Source organism: Lissotriton helveticus, chromosome 10 (assembly GCF_964261635.1).
Source record: "Lissotriton helveticus chromosome 10, aLisHel1.1, whole genome shotgun sequence".
NCBI lineage: Eukaryota > Metazoa > Chordata > Amphibia > Caudata > Salamandridae > Lissotriton > Lissotriton helveticus.
The window spans coordinates 26,597,917-26,613,169 of record NC_136071.1 but is presented as its reverse complement, the minus strand read 5'-3'; the positions used below and the strand labels follow the sequence as shown (position 1 = coordinate 26,613,169).

The 15,253-nt window shown below is 50.3% G+C and overlaps 1 protein-coding gene across 9 annotated transcripts in view; it reads right to left on the bottom strand.

Moving 5' to 3' along the window:
• FLNA (filamin A) overlaps positions 1-15,253 on the bottom strand; it is a 539,816-nt gene that overhangs the window by 118,917 nt on the left and 405,646 nt on the right. For all 9 annotated transcript variants that reach the window (XM_078664611.1, XM_078664615.1, XM_078664617.1 and 6 more), the window contains one exon: positions 176-424. In XM_078664611.1, coding sequence (XP_078520737.1) covers positions 176-424 — 249 coding nt within the window. The remainder of the gene's footprint in view (positions 1-175; positions 425-15,253) is intronic.

Sequence of the window (15,253 nt, the reverse complement as noted above, 5' to 3'; positions counted from 1 at the left end):
AGTTCCAAGCCTCAACCTCAAGCACGGTCGCTCCAGCAATTTAGAAAAGAAATCAAAACCTGGATATTCGAATGCTCAAAACCACCACACGGCAACCAACATCTCCAGCGCCTCGAGACCCTTGCGGGCGACTTGCTGCGCTTTATGTTTGGTGGATTGAGCGAATATTACTAACCAGGAGCACAGCTGTCCACCAAAGCACCCAGAGCCCGGCCGCTCTGCCAGTCGCGGCTGAAGTTGGTGACGGGCAGCTGGGGCAGCTTGTTCTGGATCCATCCCAGCAGCCTCTGCTTGGGCGTCTTCTGCTTCACCTCTTCGTCCTCCTCCTCATCCCACATGGGCATAGAGATGGAGTAATGGAGAATGAGGGTCCAGATGAGGCCCAGGATGAGCTTGAGGTTTCCATCCACAATGGCTTTGCTGTCTGTGAAGGAAAGAACAAAGGGGGTTAGAAGCGCCGGCCCACGCGGAACTGCACCTCATAGTTCAATGCAGCGCAAACAGTCACTGTGCTGGGCAGGCCATGAGCTGCAACTGAGCAAAGAGCAAGCAGGTCTCTCGTGGGCCAACTCACCCAAACCACCCCGGCTTTAGAGCGCAAGCAGCTCTCTCGTGGTCCAACTCCCCCAAACCATCCCCGCTTTAGAGAGCAAGCAGGTCTCTCGTGGTCCAACTCCCCAAAACCATCCCCGCTTTAGAGAGCAAGCAGGTCTCTCGTGGTCCAACTCCCCAAAACCACCCCGGCTTTAGAGCGCAAGCAGCTCTCTCGTGGTCCAACTCCCCCAAACCATCCCCGCTTTAGAGCGCAAGCAGCTCTCTCGTGGTCCAACTCCCCCAAACCATCCCCGCTTTAGAGAGCAAGCAGGTCTCTCGTGGTCCAACTCCCCAAAACCATCCCGGCTTTCGAGAGCAAGCAGGTCTCTCATGGTCCAACTCACCAAAACCATCCCGGCTTTCGAGAGCAAGCAGGTCTCTCATGGTCCAACTCACCAAAACCATCCCGGCTTTCGAGAGCAAGCAGGTCTCTCGTCGGCCAACTCACCAAAACCATCCCGGCTTTAGAGAGCAAGCAGGTCTCTCGTGGTCCAACTCACCAAAACCATCCCGGCTTTAGAGAGCAACCCTCTCGTGGGTCAACTCACCCAAACCATCCTGGCTTTCGAGAGCAAGCAGGTCTCTCGTCGGCCAAATCACCCAAACCATCCCGGCTTTAGAGAGCAAGCAGGTCTCTCGTGGTCCAACTCACCAAAACCATCCCGGCTTTAGAGAGCAAGCAGGTCTCATGGTCCAACTCACCCAAACCATCCCGGCTTTAGAGAGCAAGCAGGTCTCTCGTCGGCCAAATCACCCAAACCATCCCGGCTTTAGAGAGCAAGCAAGTCTCTCGTGGTCCAACTCACCAAAACCATCCCGGCTTTAGAGAGCAAGCAGGTCTCATGGTCCAACTCACCCAAACCATCCCGGCTTTAGAGCGCAAGCAGGTCTCTCGTGGTCCAACTCACCCAAACCATCCCGGCTTTAGAGAGCAAGCAAGTCTCTCGTCGGCCAACTCACCCAAACCATCCCGGCTTTAGAGAGCAAGCAGGTCTCTCGTGGACCAACTCACCCAAACCATCCCGGCTTTAGAGAGCAACCCTCTCGTGGGTCAACTCACCCAAACCATCCTGGCTTTAGAGAGCAAGCAAGTCTCTCTGGGGCCAACTCACCCAAACCATCCTGGCTTTAGAGAGCAAGCAAGTCTCTCGTGGGCCAACTCACCCAAACCATCCCGGCTTTAGAGAGCAAGCAGGTCTCTCGTGGTCCAACTCACCAAAACCATCCCGGCTTTACAGCGCAAGCAAGTCTCTCTGGGGCCAACTCACCCAAACCATCCCGGCTTTAGAGAGCAAGCGGGTCTCTCGTGGGCCAACTCACCCACACCATCCCGGCTTTAGAGAGCAAGCAAGTCTCTCGTTGGCCAACTCACCCAAACCATCCCGGCTTTAGAGAGCAAGCAGGTCTCTCGGGGACAACTCACCCAAACCATCCTGGCTTCAGAGAGCAAGCAGGTCTCTCGTCGGCCAAACCACCCAAACCATCCCAGCTGTAGAGAGCAAGCAGGTCTCTCGTGGTCCAACTCACCCAAACCATCCTGGCTTTAGAGAGCAAGCAGGTCTCTCGTGGGCCAACTCACCAAAACCATCCCGGCTTTAGAGAGCAAGCAAGTCTCTCGTCGGCCAAATCACCCAAACCATCCTGGCTTTAGAGCGCAAGCAAGTATCTCGTCGGCCAAATCACCCAAACCATCCCGGCTTTAGAGAGCAAGCAGGTCTCTCGTGGGCCAACTCACCCAAACCATCCTGGCTTTAGAGAGCAAGCAGGTCTCTCGTGAGCCAACTCACCCAAACCATCCCGGCTTTAGAGAGCAAGCAGGTCTCTCGTGGGCCAACTCACCCAAACCATCCTGGCTTTAGAGAGCACTTGGGAGTAGTACTTATGTATCGTCCTCCAGTGAATCAAATTTGATTACACACTGCCAGGCTAGAGCTTATCAAGCAGGGAATGGAAGGAAAAGAAAAGCACGGAGGAAGTAAATTAAATGCAAAAAAGTTGTTTTATATCAAGTGTCAAAGCATCTTATGGGGAGATACATAAAATGAATCAAGCAAAACAGGGTTATGAACAAAGATAGAAATTAAATCAATTCATTAGTTCACAACAGACACATCAACTCCTATTGAGTAACAACCAAAAATATAATTAATAATGGTCGTCAGTTGGTGCTAATGCAACGCTTCTGGAGATGATGGAAGTGTCGACGTTTCGGTCTATTGTGCTGTCGTCAAGAAGACCATAATCAGGACAATCATAGTTAGTTGCTGGGACAACCCCCTGGAAATGGAGAAATTGGAGGTTTGAATCGTGGGACCGTTTCAACAAGAAAATGAAGTTCAAAATCGGCTATATCAGGGTGATCTGTTGGACAAATAAAGAATACAGAGATGGAGCTCCTTTTTGTTGACTTATACTTGCCCTACTGGGACTCTATTATGCACTCCATTCGAACGCTTGCCGTTGCCGAAGTTTCCACATTGCTTTGTTCACGGCATTTTTTCAAGTTACAGTGCCTCTATTTGGAGTGCATAATAGAGTCCCAGTAGGGCAAGTATAAGTCAACAAAAAGGAGCTCCATCTCTGTATTCTTTATTTGTCCAACAGATCACCCTGATATAGCCAATTTTGAACTTCATTTTCTTGATGAAACTGTCCCACGATTCAAACCTCCAATTTCTCCATTTCCAGGGGGTTGTCCCAGCAACTAACTAGGATTGTCCTGATGGTCTTCTTGACGACAGCACAATAGACCGAAACGTCGACACTTCCATCATCTCCAGAAGCGTTGCGTTAGCACCAACTGACGACCATTATTAATTATATTTTTGGTTGTTTGTTACACTCAATAGGAGTTGATGTTTCTGTTGTGAACTAGTGAATTGATTTAATTTCTATCTTTGTTCATAACCCTGTTTTGCTTGATTCATTTTATGCATCTCCCCATAAGATTCTTTGACACTTGATATAAAACAACTTTTTTGCATTTAATTTACTTCCTCTGTGCTTCTTTTCTTTTCCTTCCATTCCCTGCTTGATAAGCTCTAGCCTGGCAGTGTGTAATCAAATTTGATTCACTGGAGGACGATACATAAGTACTACTCCCAAGTGTCATCTACTGTTACTTCCAATCAAGTCCCTTGTAGCATACATTTACCTCAAACGTTTGATGCCCAAGCCTACAAGGGTTTATTGGGTTCCCCTGTTCACATCTTGGCTTTAGAGAGCAAGCAGGTCTCTCGGGGGGCCAACTCAACCACACCATCCTGGCTTTAGAGACTTAGCAAGTCTTTCGGGGGCCAACTCAACCACACCATCCTGGCTTTAGAGACTTAGCAAGTCTTTCGGGGGCCAACTCAACCACACCATTCTGGCTTTAGAGACTTAGCAAGTCTCTCGGGGGCCAACTCAACCACACCATCCTGGCTTTAGAGACTTAGCAAGTCTCTCGTGGGCCAACTCACCCAAACCATCCTGGCTTTAGAGAGGAAGCAAGACTCTTGGGGGCCACTCACCCAAACAATCCTGGCTTTAGAGAGCAATCAAGTCTCTCGTGGGCCAAACCATCCTGGCTTTAGAGAGCAAGCAGGTCTCTCGTGGGCCAACTCACCCAAACCATCCTGGCTTTAGAGAGCAAGCAGGTCTCTCGTCGGCCAACTCACCCAAACCATCCCGGCTTTAGAGAGCAAGCAAGACTCTTGGGGGCCACTCACCCAAACAATCCTGGCTTTTCCATCTTTAGAGGGACACTGAAGTCAAGTTTTTAGACATTGGAGATCCTATTCAAGAACATGCTCCACTAAGTACATTATCGATGGGGTGATAAATTGCCCACGAGCTGCCGGAGGGTGTAAAGCGGAAACAGTGGTAAATTTAAGACTAAATGAATGATGTGATGTTTGACTGGCGCAGAGAAGGTGCAAAGCACAGACTGGAGAAGTAGTTCTCAGAACCACAAAAGGCCCTCCGAGTAAAGACGAAGCGCTATGCATGCACAGACTGCATCAGCACCAGTCTGGGATGGAGCAGGGATTGTTGCAACTGGAGAAATGACTTGCTACGGTCTGTTTCCTCCCGGGTCTCCATGCCTCTATCAAAGAGGACATCTATCTGAACCAAAGAATTCTGACTTGCAAAAGAGACAACTTGGAAGACAGGGCTATTAATTTGGGTCAAAATTGCTCCAAGTCAATCAAATGTTTTTGGAAGGTGTGAACTAAGTTGGGACTTTTGGTGCAGAGGCTCGTGAGCGGATGAGCATTTAGCCCTGTGTTCAATGGCCTCCAAGCGGCGATTGGGATAGCAGCACACAAACGCAAGCAACCGCTCCACCCCCTCAAAGTATCCCCTTCCACCCACAACATCCGGTTTCAAGAAAAGATCTTATATTATGAAATACAATCCCACTGTCCTAGAGAAAACTGCTAAAAACCCATCTCCTTGCTAAAAACCCATCTCCTTGCCACAGCTTCAACCCTCACCCAAGGTCGATGGAATTTTGCTAAGTTGCGGCTGCAGCGTTTCCTGCATAATTCAGCTTGCCGCAGTTAAAAAGCCACCATTACTGCTCGAGCTGCCAATCTTAAGAACAAAGGTTCTCAGCTCAAACTGAACAAAAGTAATGTAAAGGGGAGAGCCCTTTGCAAGGTTGACTCGTTCTCTTCCGCTGCCAACTGCTGTACTTGGGTGGTACTAATGAGGGGAAACCTTTGCCCAGATAGTGTTACCGTGTGAAAAAAATAATTACACGACGACAAGGTGCATTGCAAGGGATAATGTGCCTTTTCTTGCTGCATAATTCGCCCCTCCCTGGCGTATAATTCCAGTACCCCAGGCCCACTCAATGTACCGGTTCATGATCCGACTCCCAGTAAATGCATCAGGCCCAGCCCTACACTTGGAGGGTTCAGAAACACTCGGCTGGGGCAACCACTCTGGACTGCTTAGAGCAGGATCAAGCCAGCCACACTGCATGAATGAACCCCCCCACCAGCTGCATCAGAGGACTTCACGTGACACTGGTCAAAGGGTGAAACCAGACCCACAGGAGTTCATTCATTCACACCGTTCTGCCTTCCAGCACATAAGGCGCGCAGCACAGGTGCCTAGAGGCACAGAGAGCGGGCCCTTCGATGGAAGAGCTGCCCTGGCACACCACGCAAACACTGCGGCACTCGGGGGTACGGGCCCCTCCCTGACAGCATGCGTCCCCCTCTGGGGCCGCAAGCGTCCCCTAGGCGGCAGGAGCGTCCCCCTCTGGGCCTTGACGCGTCCCCCTCGGAGGAGGCATTGAGATGCAGGTGGGCGGAAGAGGGCCAAGAGATTAAGACAAGGGGCCGCATTGAGCAGCCGGCGCTGAACCCTGCGGACTATCCCAGCAGACGCCGCTTCCCCTGCGCCTCAAGTGTCCGGTCAGAGGCGGCGTCCAGAGCCCTGCACGGCGCTGGTGCATCGGATCTGTTTCGTTTTGTTTACCAGTTTCGTTAGGCGTCCCACAAGGTTCCTCCCTTTCCCCAACTCTGTTCAACCTAGTTATGGAAACTCTCACCTCCTTGCTACAAGCATCCAATGTACACTTTCACATGTACGCCGATGATACCCAACTATATCTCAAATTACAATCCCCCAAAGACATTTTGCTCCTGAACTCAACGATCAGAAGCACCCAATCCTGGCTCGACGATAATCATCTCAAACTCAATGCTCTGAAAACCGAGTTCCTTCTTATCTCACCTCCCGCTAAGATCTCTACCACTCAAAGTTGGCTTAAACACCTAACTGCACTCAATATCCAACCCACCATCGTGGACTCAGCAAAATCTTTAGGCATAACACTTGACACCAATCTCAACATGCAGTAACATATCAGCAAGGCAACCAAGGGAGCGAACCACCAAATCAATACCCTGAGGAAACCTAAACCCTTCCTCCCTGCCAAAGACTTCCAAACTGCAGTACAAGCACTAGTCATCCCTCGAATAGAATATGGCAGCATCGCCCTCTGCGGACTCCCCCTAACTACTACCGCACCCCTAAGAGCTTCTCTAAACGCTGCAGCGAGACTCATCACTGGGTCAAAAAAACTCACATATCTCCCCTGACTTGAAAGCCTTTTGAAGCCAGAATACATCTGAAAATCGCCTGCATGACGCACAAGGCTGTCCACCTGAGCTCACCCGGCTATCTCACTCAGAAGTTGACAATTTCTGGCGGCTCTAGAAACACCAGAGGCACAAACAATCTTCTGCTGAAGCCTCGAAGATTCCGGAAGGAAAAAAAAAAATTATAAACGCTCCTTCTCAGGAATGGCACCCAGGATCTGGAACTCACTCCCTCCCGAAACGAGGCGTATCTCCTCCTCTACACTGTTTAAGAAAGTAAAAGCTATCCTCATGGCTAAATACACTTGAAGTATTATTTTGAAATCTTTTAAGACTCTGCACCGATCTGTACTACTTGTTCGACCCCTTTGCTCATTTGTTTTACTTGTATTATCGACTTACGTGATTGTCTATGCTCCCACGTATTTGTACTATTAGCATTACTGACGTACCTGTTTGACTATGTTCCCTCATGTTCCACCTTTCTATGTAAAGCGCTCTGATATCTGCAAAGATCTTGTTCGCGCTATATAAAACTTTCAAAATAAAAAAAATAAATAAATCTTAAAGTACAAGTGAAACCGAGGCCGCCGGGTGCACCAAGCGCTAAACACCGCTGGGCACGAGAGCAGGCATGTGTATGCACGCGAGCAGGCATGTGTATGCACGCGAGCAGGCATGTGTATGCACGCGAGCAGGCATGTGTATGCACGCGAGCAGGCATGTAGAGCAGGCATGTGGGCACACGAGCAGGCATGTGTGGGCACGCGAGCAGGCATGTGTGGGCACGCGAGCAGGCATGTGTGAGCAAGCATGTAGGCATGTAGAGCAAACATGTAGGCATGTAGAGCAAGCATGTAGAGCAGGCATGTAGAGCAGGCATGTGGGCACACGAGCAGGCATGTGTGGGCACACGAGCAGGCATGTGTGCACCCAGGGCACGTCCTTCTGCAGTCCCACCGCTGCAGGCTCGGCTCCATCTGCTCGGACATGTTTTAAACCCTCTTCTGAGTCGAGCGAGCTCGGAGGCGCCGCGACGAGCCCCGCGGATGGTTCACATTCCAGAGGGCTTCCTGGCACTGGAGCAAAGAACAGGCCCCCGCCGCCCCCGCCCCACCAGCAGCGCCCACCGGCCCCTCCAGCAGGAGCGCTTCCTGCCCCCCCCCCCCCCCCCTCCCGGGCTCCACAAGTCACAAGCAGCATTCCTGGCGTCCTCCGCGCTGCCCGGCCCCGCCGCAGGGCACCACCGCCCCTTGGCAGAGAGCCAGGCCTGGCACGCACATCCGAGGGCACGTGAAGGGACGTGCTCCATCCTGAAGAGCACTACTGCCCCATGCATGCCAGAGACACAGGCCTGGCATGCACATCCGCGGGTACGTGCTCCATCCTGCAGGGCACCACTGCCCCTTGTCAGAGAGCCAGGCCTGGCACACATCCACGGGCACGTGAAGGGACGTGCTCCATCCTGAAGGACACTACTGCCCCTTGGCAGAGAACCAGGGTTGGCCCGCACACCCGAGGGCACGTGAAGGGACGTGCTACATCCTGCAGGGTACCCCTGCCCCTTGGCAGAGAGCCAGGCCTGGCACACATCCACGGGCACGTGAAGGAACGTGCTCCATCCTGAAGAGCACTACTGCCCCATGCATGCCGGAGACACAGGCCTGGCATGCACATCCGCGGGCACGTGCTCCATCCTGCAGGGCACCACTGCCCCTTGGCAGAGAGCCAGGCCTGGCACGCACATCCGAGGGCACATCCTCCATCCTGCAAGGCACCACTTCCACTTTGGCAGAGAGCCGGGCACGCACACCCAAGGGCACGTGAAGGGACGTGCTCCATCCTGCAGGGCACCACTGACGGGCCTGGCACGCACATCAGAGGGCACGTCCTCCATCCTGCAGGGCACCACTGCCCCTTGGCAGAGAGCCAGGCCTGAACACATCCGAGGACACGTGAAGGGACGTGTTCAATCTAGCAGGGCGCCACTGCCCCATACCAGGGGCACATCTGTGATTGGGGGCGAGTCTGAAAAGTTTCAGCGCTCTGTCCATCATCTCCTTGTATTTGCTTGGTTCGCCCTAAGTTGGCAGGGTATGCCCAGGCGTGGGTCCCTTGCTGCTTGGCCACTGGATTCAAGCTAGCATCGCTGATGAGGGGGGTTACTCAGAAACTGGTCCCAGGAGGCTAGTTTCCGGTCCAGGGAAGCCCTGACTTGGCAGTTTGGGCTGGACTGTTCCCATGAGGGACAGGGTCAAGACTGATTTGCATATGGCTGGGTCTGAACTGGGGCGGCGTAGTGAGCTAAAGAACGATGATGGATTTAACTGAGATCTGTGACTGGGGTTGGGTGTCTGAAAAGTTTCCGCACTCCGTCCATCGCCTTGTGTTTGCTTTAGAGACCCAGGTCTGGCACGCACATCTGAGGGTACGTGAAGGGTTGTGATATATCTAGTAGGGCACCCCATGCCAGAGAGGGCCAGTCCTGACGCACATCTGAAGGCTTCTCCATCCAGCAGGACAGGCACCTCTGGACGCAAGAACATTCACAGGTCTGAGAAGGTGAACTAGAGCAAGGGAGGCAAAGGGGCCACGGGGAGTGGGGACAGGGGTGGGCCAGAGAGTCACCGTGAGACGCAGACCCAGCCAGACCCAGAGAGGCAGCCTGGATGCTATTAGCCCTGTACAAATGCCTTTTTCTCACCCAGGCTTTTTGGAATTCCATCCCTAGTGTGCACCCCACCTTTCCTGGAAGGTGATGGGCACTAATCCTGCTTCCTAAGATGAGTTTACAACAATAACGTATAAATGTTAAAAATAAACCCTGCCCATGAATCTAAAAGTACAAAATCTGTTGAGTGGATTCGCTCCACGTTATATTCGAGGTCTTACCAAAAGACTAGAAGGGACAGCAGAACAAATCGCGTTTCAACAAGTCAGCCTGCGGGAGCAAAGATGGAGCAAGAAGCCATGGATCGGAGTCGAGGAGCGAAGGAAAACTGGGCAGGGCAGCAGAAAAGCAGGAGGCACAGGACGACCCACAAACAACCACTCAACAGGGTTCACACGACACCCAAGTACATGCACCATTGCTGGACTTGTACACTTGGCAGTGTAACACCTGCAGACCAGGTCCACTCCCACAAGATGGAGGCACACGTCTGCTCTGGCCTGGGGTGAAGGTCAAGCGTTTAGGCTCCAGAGACTTGTAAAGTTTGCGATTCACTCAACCCTACAGTTCTTTGGGCTTTCACCAACCCAAATACCACACTTCCAGCCCCAATGTCTATATCACACACCCAGGCACAGCACAACCACGTGTGCCTCTCCGCATCTAGTAAGCGCCACCAGCTCGTGAGGAGGTTCCATCATTTAGGGTCAGACACTGCTTGGTGACATCATTTGGGATCCCCTTCTGTAATCTACCAATAGAGTGGCCTTCCTCACACCAATCTGCTGCGGTAACTAATGGACAGAATGCTGAATAAATCAAACATTCACCCCCCCAGTCATGAGATTAGAGTTAAATCCATTTTTCTTTTGCCCACTACATCACCCAGTTTGGACCCAGCCATACGAAAATCAGTTTTGATCCTGCTCCCTATGGGAACAGTCCATCCTGAACTGCCAAGTTGAGTCCTCCCTGGACCGGAAACAAGCATCCTGGGACTGGTTTCAGGCCAACACCCCTCATCAGCCAGGCTAGCTTGAATCCAGTGGCAAAGTGAGCAAGGGACCCACATCTGGGCATACCCTGCCAACTTAGGGCGAACAAGGCTGCGGCAACAAATGGACCTAATACGTCAAACGTTCACCCTAGTCAAGAGATCGGGATTAAATCCATTGTTCCTTGCTAGCTGTGCCAATGGATTCAAGCTGCAAAAGGAACAGTTGGACAGCATGCAGAATAATGTCATACATTCTCCCCAGGACAGAAATATGGGCCTAAATCCATTGTTTTTTTGCTCGCCATGCCATTCCAGTTTGAACCCAGCCGTATGCAAATCAGTCTTGACCCCAGGCCCGGTTCTAGAGGGTGGGCCGGGCCCACCCAAACATGAGCCTGGCCCACCCAAACAGGAGCCTTGGCCTGAGGCCTGATGTGAGCCGTTCCTCCCCCATCAGTGTTCGGGCTGGCTCTCCTGATCCAAAGTCAAGAGGCTGCTGCAGCCTCTGCGCAACCCAGCACAGATTATCGCGGCCCATTGTCACATATAGAATGACAATGGACCAAAGCCAGCAGGCACAGCATGTGGTGGAAGCTCCGGCCCTGGCCTTAGGGCACAGGTATTCAAACGGTGGTGCACACCTCCCTGGGGGTCCGTGATTACATTCCCAGGGGGGCACAACTGCGTCTGCAAGGAAGGAATTGTGAATGAAGATCGCCTGCAAGCGTCAACGTTTATCTGGTGAGTTCACAGGCTGTCTTCTTTAATATGCAGAAGTTAAACAGCATAAAAAGTTTGCACCTGTAATCCTGAGTGTTTCCTGGGGCGCTGTCAGTGAGTAGGGAGACGGGGCTCACGGGTAAACACAACATGCTAATAACTATGTAATTTTTTCATCTTCATATAATTGCATATTTAAAAAAAAGCGCACACACAGTAAATGAAAAAACAAAGCAAACGAAACGAATTTTGAAAAAATATACTCTTTACGTTATTAACCTCAGTTATCTAAAGCAATCACTGCAGATTTCTGTGTCTGACCAGAGTCGCCGATTTGAATCCTGGTTTTCACAGTGGGAAATAGTAACTAGTGTATTTATAGAGCTACACGTTCCATGCCTGTGGTAAAAAGCACTTTGGCATCACATAAAGAACATATTAGCTCCTCGGCTGCTTTTATGTGTGTTGCTTAACCAGTTGCATAGGGTCCAGTGTCATGAGAGGCCTATTAAAGCCAGGGTCACTGGAATCATGCGGCAGGGGAGGACCAAATCATGTGGCAGGGTTGACTAAATTATGTGGCAAGAAAAGAATTATGTGGGGTTATGCAGAACATTTTGTCATGCATCTACTTTGTCATTTTTACATTTGGTAAAAACTATCTGGGCATTGATTTTACCTCATTAATGCTGGTTTAATACCCAAATATAGCAAAAAGCAAAAGAAAGGTGACCAGTCAAGCTTTGCGAAGGGCGTTTCACTGCGAAAAGGTGGGGACAGCACATTGGAGCTCATTATTTCTAAAAGGGAGGAGTTGTGTGCTAATGGCAAGAGCTTCCTACTTTGGAGCCTAGTTCAGGTCCTCCTGTCAGCTCAACTCAAATCACTTAATAATCCAGTGCCTAAAATAAAAAAAATATATGTAATACATTTCATGAACTTGTATTTGTGTAATGTAAATGGTGCTTATTTAAAGTTTCCCAATGCCCTTGAGCCGGGTCTTCCTTACGTAAAACCAAAAAAGTGATGGATAACCTGTTTCAAGATTGGAGTGATAGCCATGGTCGGTAAGTTGTGAAAGAGGCAGAGGAGGTAGGGGGCTAATTAGGGCCTCAACTATAATTAGTGCAGAAAATAAAATTGCATTGGGGCCCAGGAGTGCGAGGGGCTCACAAGAACCAATTTATTGAGAGAACAGGTTTTTTGTCAATTTCTGCTATTGCTTGATGATTTTCCCTATCATATGTTTCACATTTACTGTGGATTATGAGCTACAAAAAAGTGTCCATGATATGATCTCAAAAGCTCTGCCTTTGCTCTCAGCCCTGCCTCTCCTGTTTTACGATCCTTGGAATAAAGTTTTGCAGGGGTCCCCAACTTCAAAACATTTTGCTTTGGGGGGCCCCATGCAAAAAAGTTTGAAGACCACTGCCTTAGGGTATGACAGTGAGGCCTCACCACGGGGGATGCTGCTACGACGGACCAGAGTTTTCACTCCCCTTGGAACAGGAAGTGATGAGGGCAATAAACAGGGTTTTGCTCCCTCCCTCCTCACAGTGGATGGCTGGCCAGACTCCAACTCATTCTGGCCAGGTAAGGCATCCTCACTGCTCTACCAACCTCCCATCTCAAACTCAGGATTTAACCAGAAACCAACCCCCACCATACCTATCTCTTTGAGATGTGGCATTTAATGTATAGGCTTTGTCAGCAGATGCCCTTGGCAGCGAGTTTCCTGGGCCCTAGGGCCACCGCAGTGTAACTTTTAAGTTACCTCAGTCAAAGGAGGGCCACCACAGGAACGGTTATGGGTTTTCTGAGAGACCAAATGTTTGATCATGTACTCCTTCCTTGGAGAAAAAAAATAAAGCCCTTTCAATTCAATCAAAACCAGCGAAACTGAACATGTTTATGCCATAGTTATTTGTTCAGACAGCACAGTCATTAACTGCTGCCTGTTGGGGTGTATTGATATAACCAGGGCCACTGGAATTATGCACCATTGGGGAGGGAGCCTGGCTGCTTGCATCCTGGGCAGGAGCCGAGAAGCCGTGGCACCAGGTAAGCTACATTAAAAAAAAAAGATATTATTAAATTACCCCCCCCCCCCCGCGTGACCCCCCTGCTCCCTCCCCCCGCGAGTCATGCCGGACGCGACTAACTCAGTGGCCCACCCAAATACACCTGTGAAAAGGACCAAAGTCAAGAAGCCAACCAATCAGCTACCACCTCCTTCTAGAACCTTCCTGTCAGGAGCCCAGGTCTCAGATTTTCGTATGCACCAAGCTAGGTAGGCGTAAACTTGTTAGAGAGATAGGTGAGTCCTTCCAAGGGAGGCGGGAGGGTGCATGTGAATCTATGAAAGACACTAATACTGGATAACTGCAGTTACGTAACACATTTCTTATCCAGTATTTGGGTGTCTTTCATAGATTCACATGGCTGAATCAGAGTAGCAAGCAATATATTATGCACATTTCTGATGGCACAGCATATACTATTCCTTAGATAATACACATCATGCGAGCATGAACCATCATTAGACATCCACAATAAGTATTAGTAGAGAAGTGTGCATACCAGAGAAGGATGGAGGGACGGAGGAAGGCTCACCTTACTGAAATATATATATAGTTGGCTGAACACTTCTTGTCCCACTACTGCATCCTTCCTCAGCTCCGTATCCAGGCAGTAGTGCCTAGTGAATGTATGCGGCGACTTCCATGTTGCCGTCCTGTAAATGCCAATGACTGGCGCCCCTGCGAAGAGGGCCATAGAAGTGGACATAGCTCTCGTGGAGTGCGCTCTCACTTTGGAATGCAATGTCTGTCCAGCTTGGCCATGACAGAAAGCAATGGCTGCAGAAATCCGTCTGGAGATGCTCCGCTTGGTAAGTGGTAGACCTCTCCTAGGTCTACTGTAAGCTACTAAGAGCTGGTTAGGTTTCCTGAATGTTTTCGTTTTGCCAATGTAAAACTTCAAGCATTGTTGAGATCCCTAGCATGCAGCGATCTTTCAGTTGCCATGCTTGGGTTTGGAAAGAAGGAACGCAGAACCACAGGTTCATTTAGGTGGAAGTCCGACGGGACTTTAGTGATAAACCTAAGATTGGTTCTCAGGATTACTTTGTCGTTTTTTAAAACCGTATAAAAGGATCCTGGATTAAAAAACTGCTGTAGCTCACGGACCCTCCCTGCAGATGTGAGTGCCAGGAGGTGCGCGGTTTTCCACGAGACATACTTCAGGACAGCTCTGTGTACTGGGTCAAACGGATGTTTCATGAGCTGGTCAAGAACCGTATTGAGATGCCAGGCAGGTGGCAACACACTTACTGGCGGGAAAGATCTGTATAATCCTTTTAGAAATTGCTGAATCGACCTGCTTGACCAGAGAGATAGACTTGTTGAAGTTCTTTTATAACAAGAAATTGCTGCTAAGTGTAGCTTAATGGAGGAGTGGGCTAGGTCCTACTGTGCCAGATGTAACAGATAAGGTAGATTTGCTCCGGTGAGGAGAAAAAGCCGAAAGTTTTGATCTGCACACCAAACACAAAAGCGCTTTTATTTCAGGGAATATGTTTTGGTCGTTCCATCTGCCCTTGCTCTGGCAAGAATGTCCCTACAGTCTTGTGGAATATTCAGATTGTGGAACTCTCAGAACTCAGGAGCCCGGTAGCTAACCTGAGAGACTTCAGATCCGGATGTTTTACATTGTGAGGAGCGATGGATACTGCCGAAGGTGGATCGGCGGCTCCAGGGATAGACTGTGGCGCTCTGAACTAATGTTGCCTCGGCCAAGTTGGGGCTAGTAAAAGTAGAGTACAAGGCTCCATCGAAATATTCCTGGGGACTCTAGGAAGCCTCGGGAATGGCGGAAAGGCGTACGCAAAGACGCTTGCGCCATGCGATGGAAAATGCATTCCCTAGAGACCCTGACTGGGGATGCCAACCTACGAAGTGTGGGCATTTGGCGTCCATTCTCGTCGCAAATAGATCGATTTGCGGCGTGTCCCATCTGGAGAAGATCTGGTCGATAAGTTGTTGATACGATGTTTTCTGCATGCTCAACGTGTCGGCGAGCACATTGTCCGCGCCTGGGACATATTCCGCCCTTAGGGTTACATTGTGGAGTATGAGCCAATACCAGACTTTTTTGCGACTCGCGAGAGAGTGT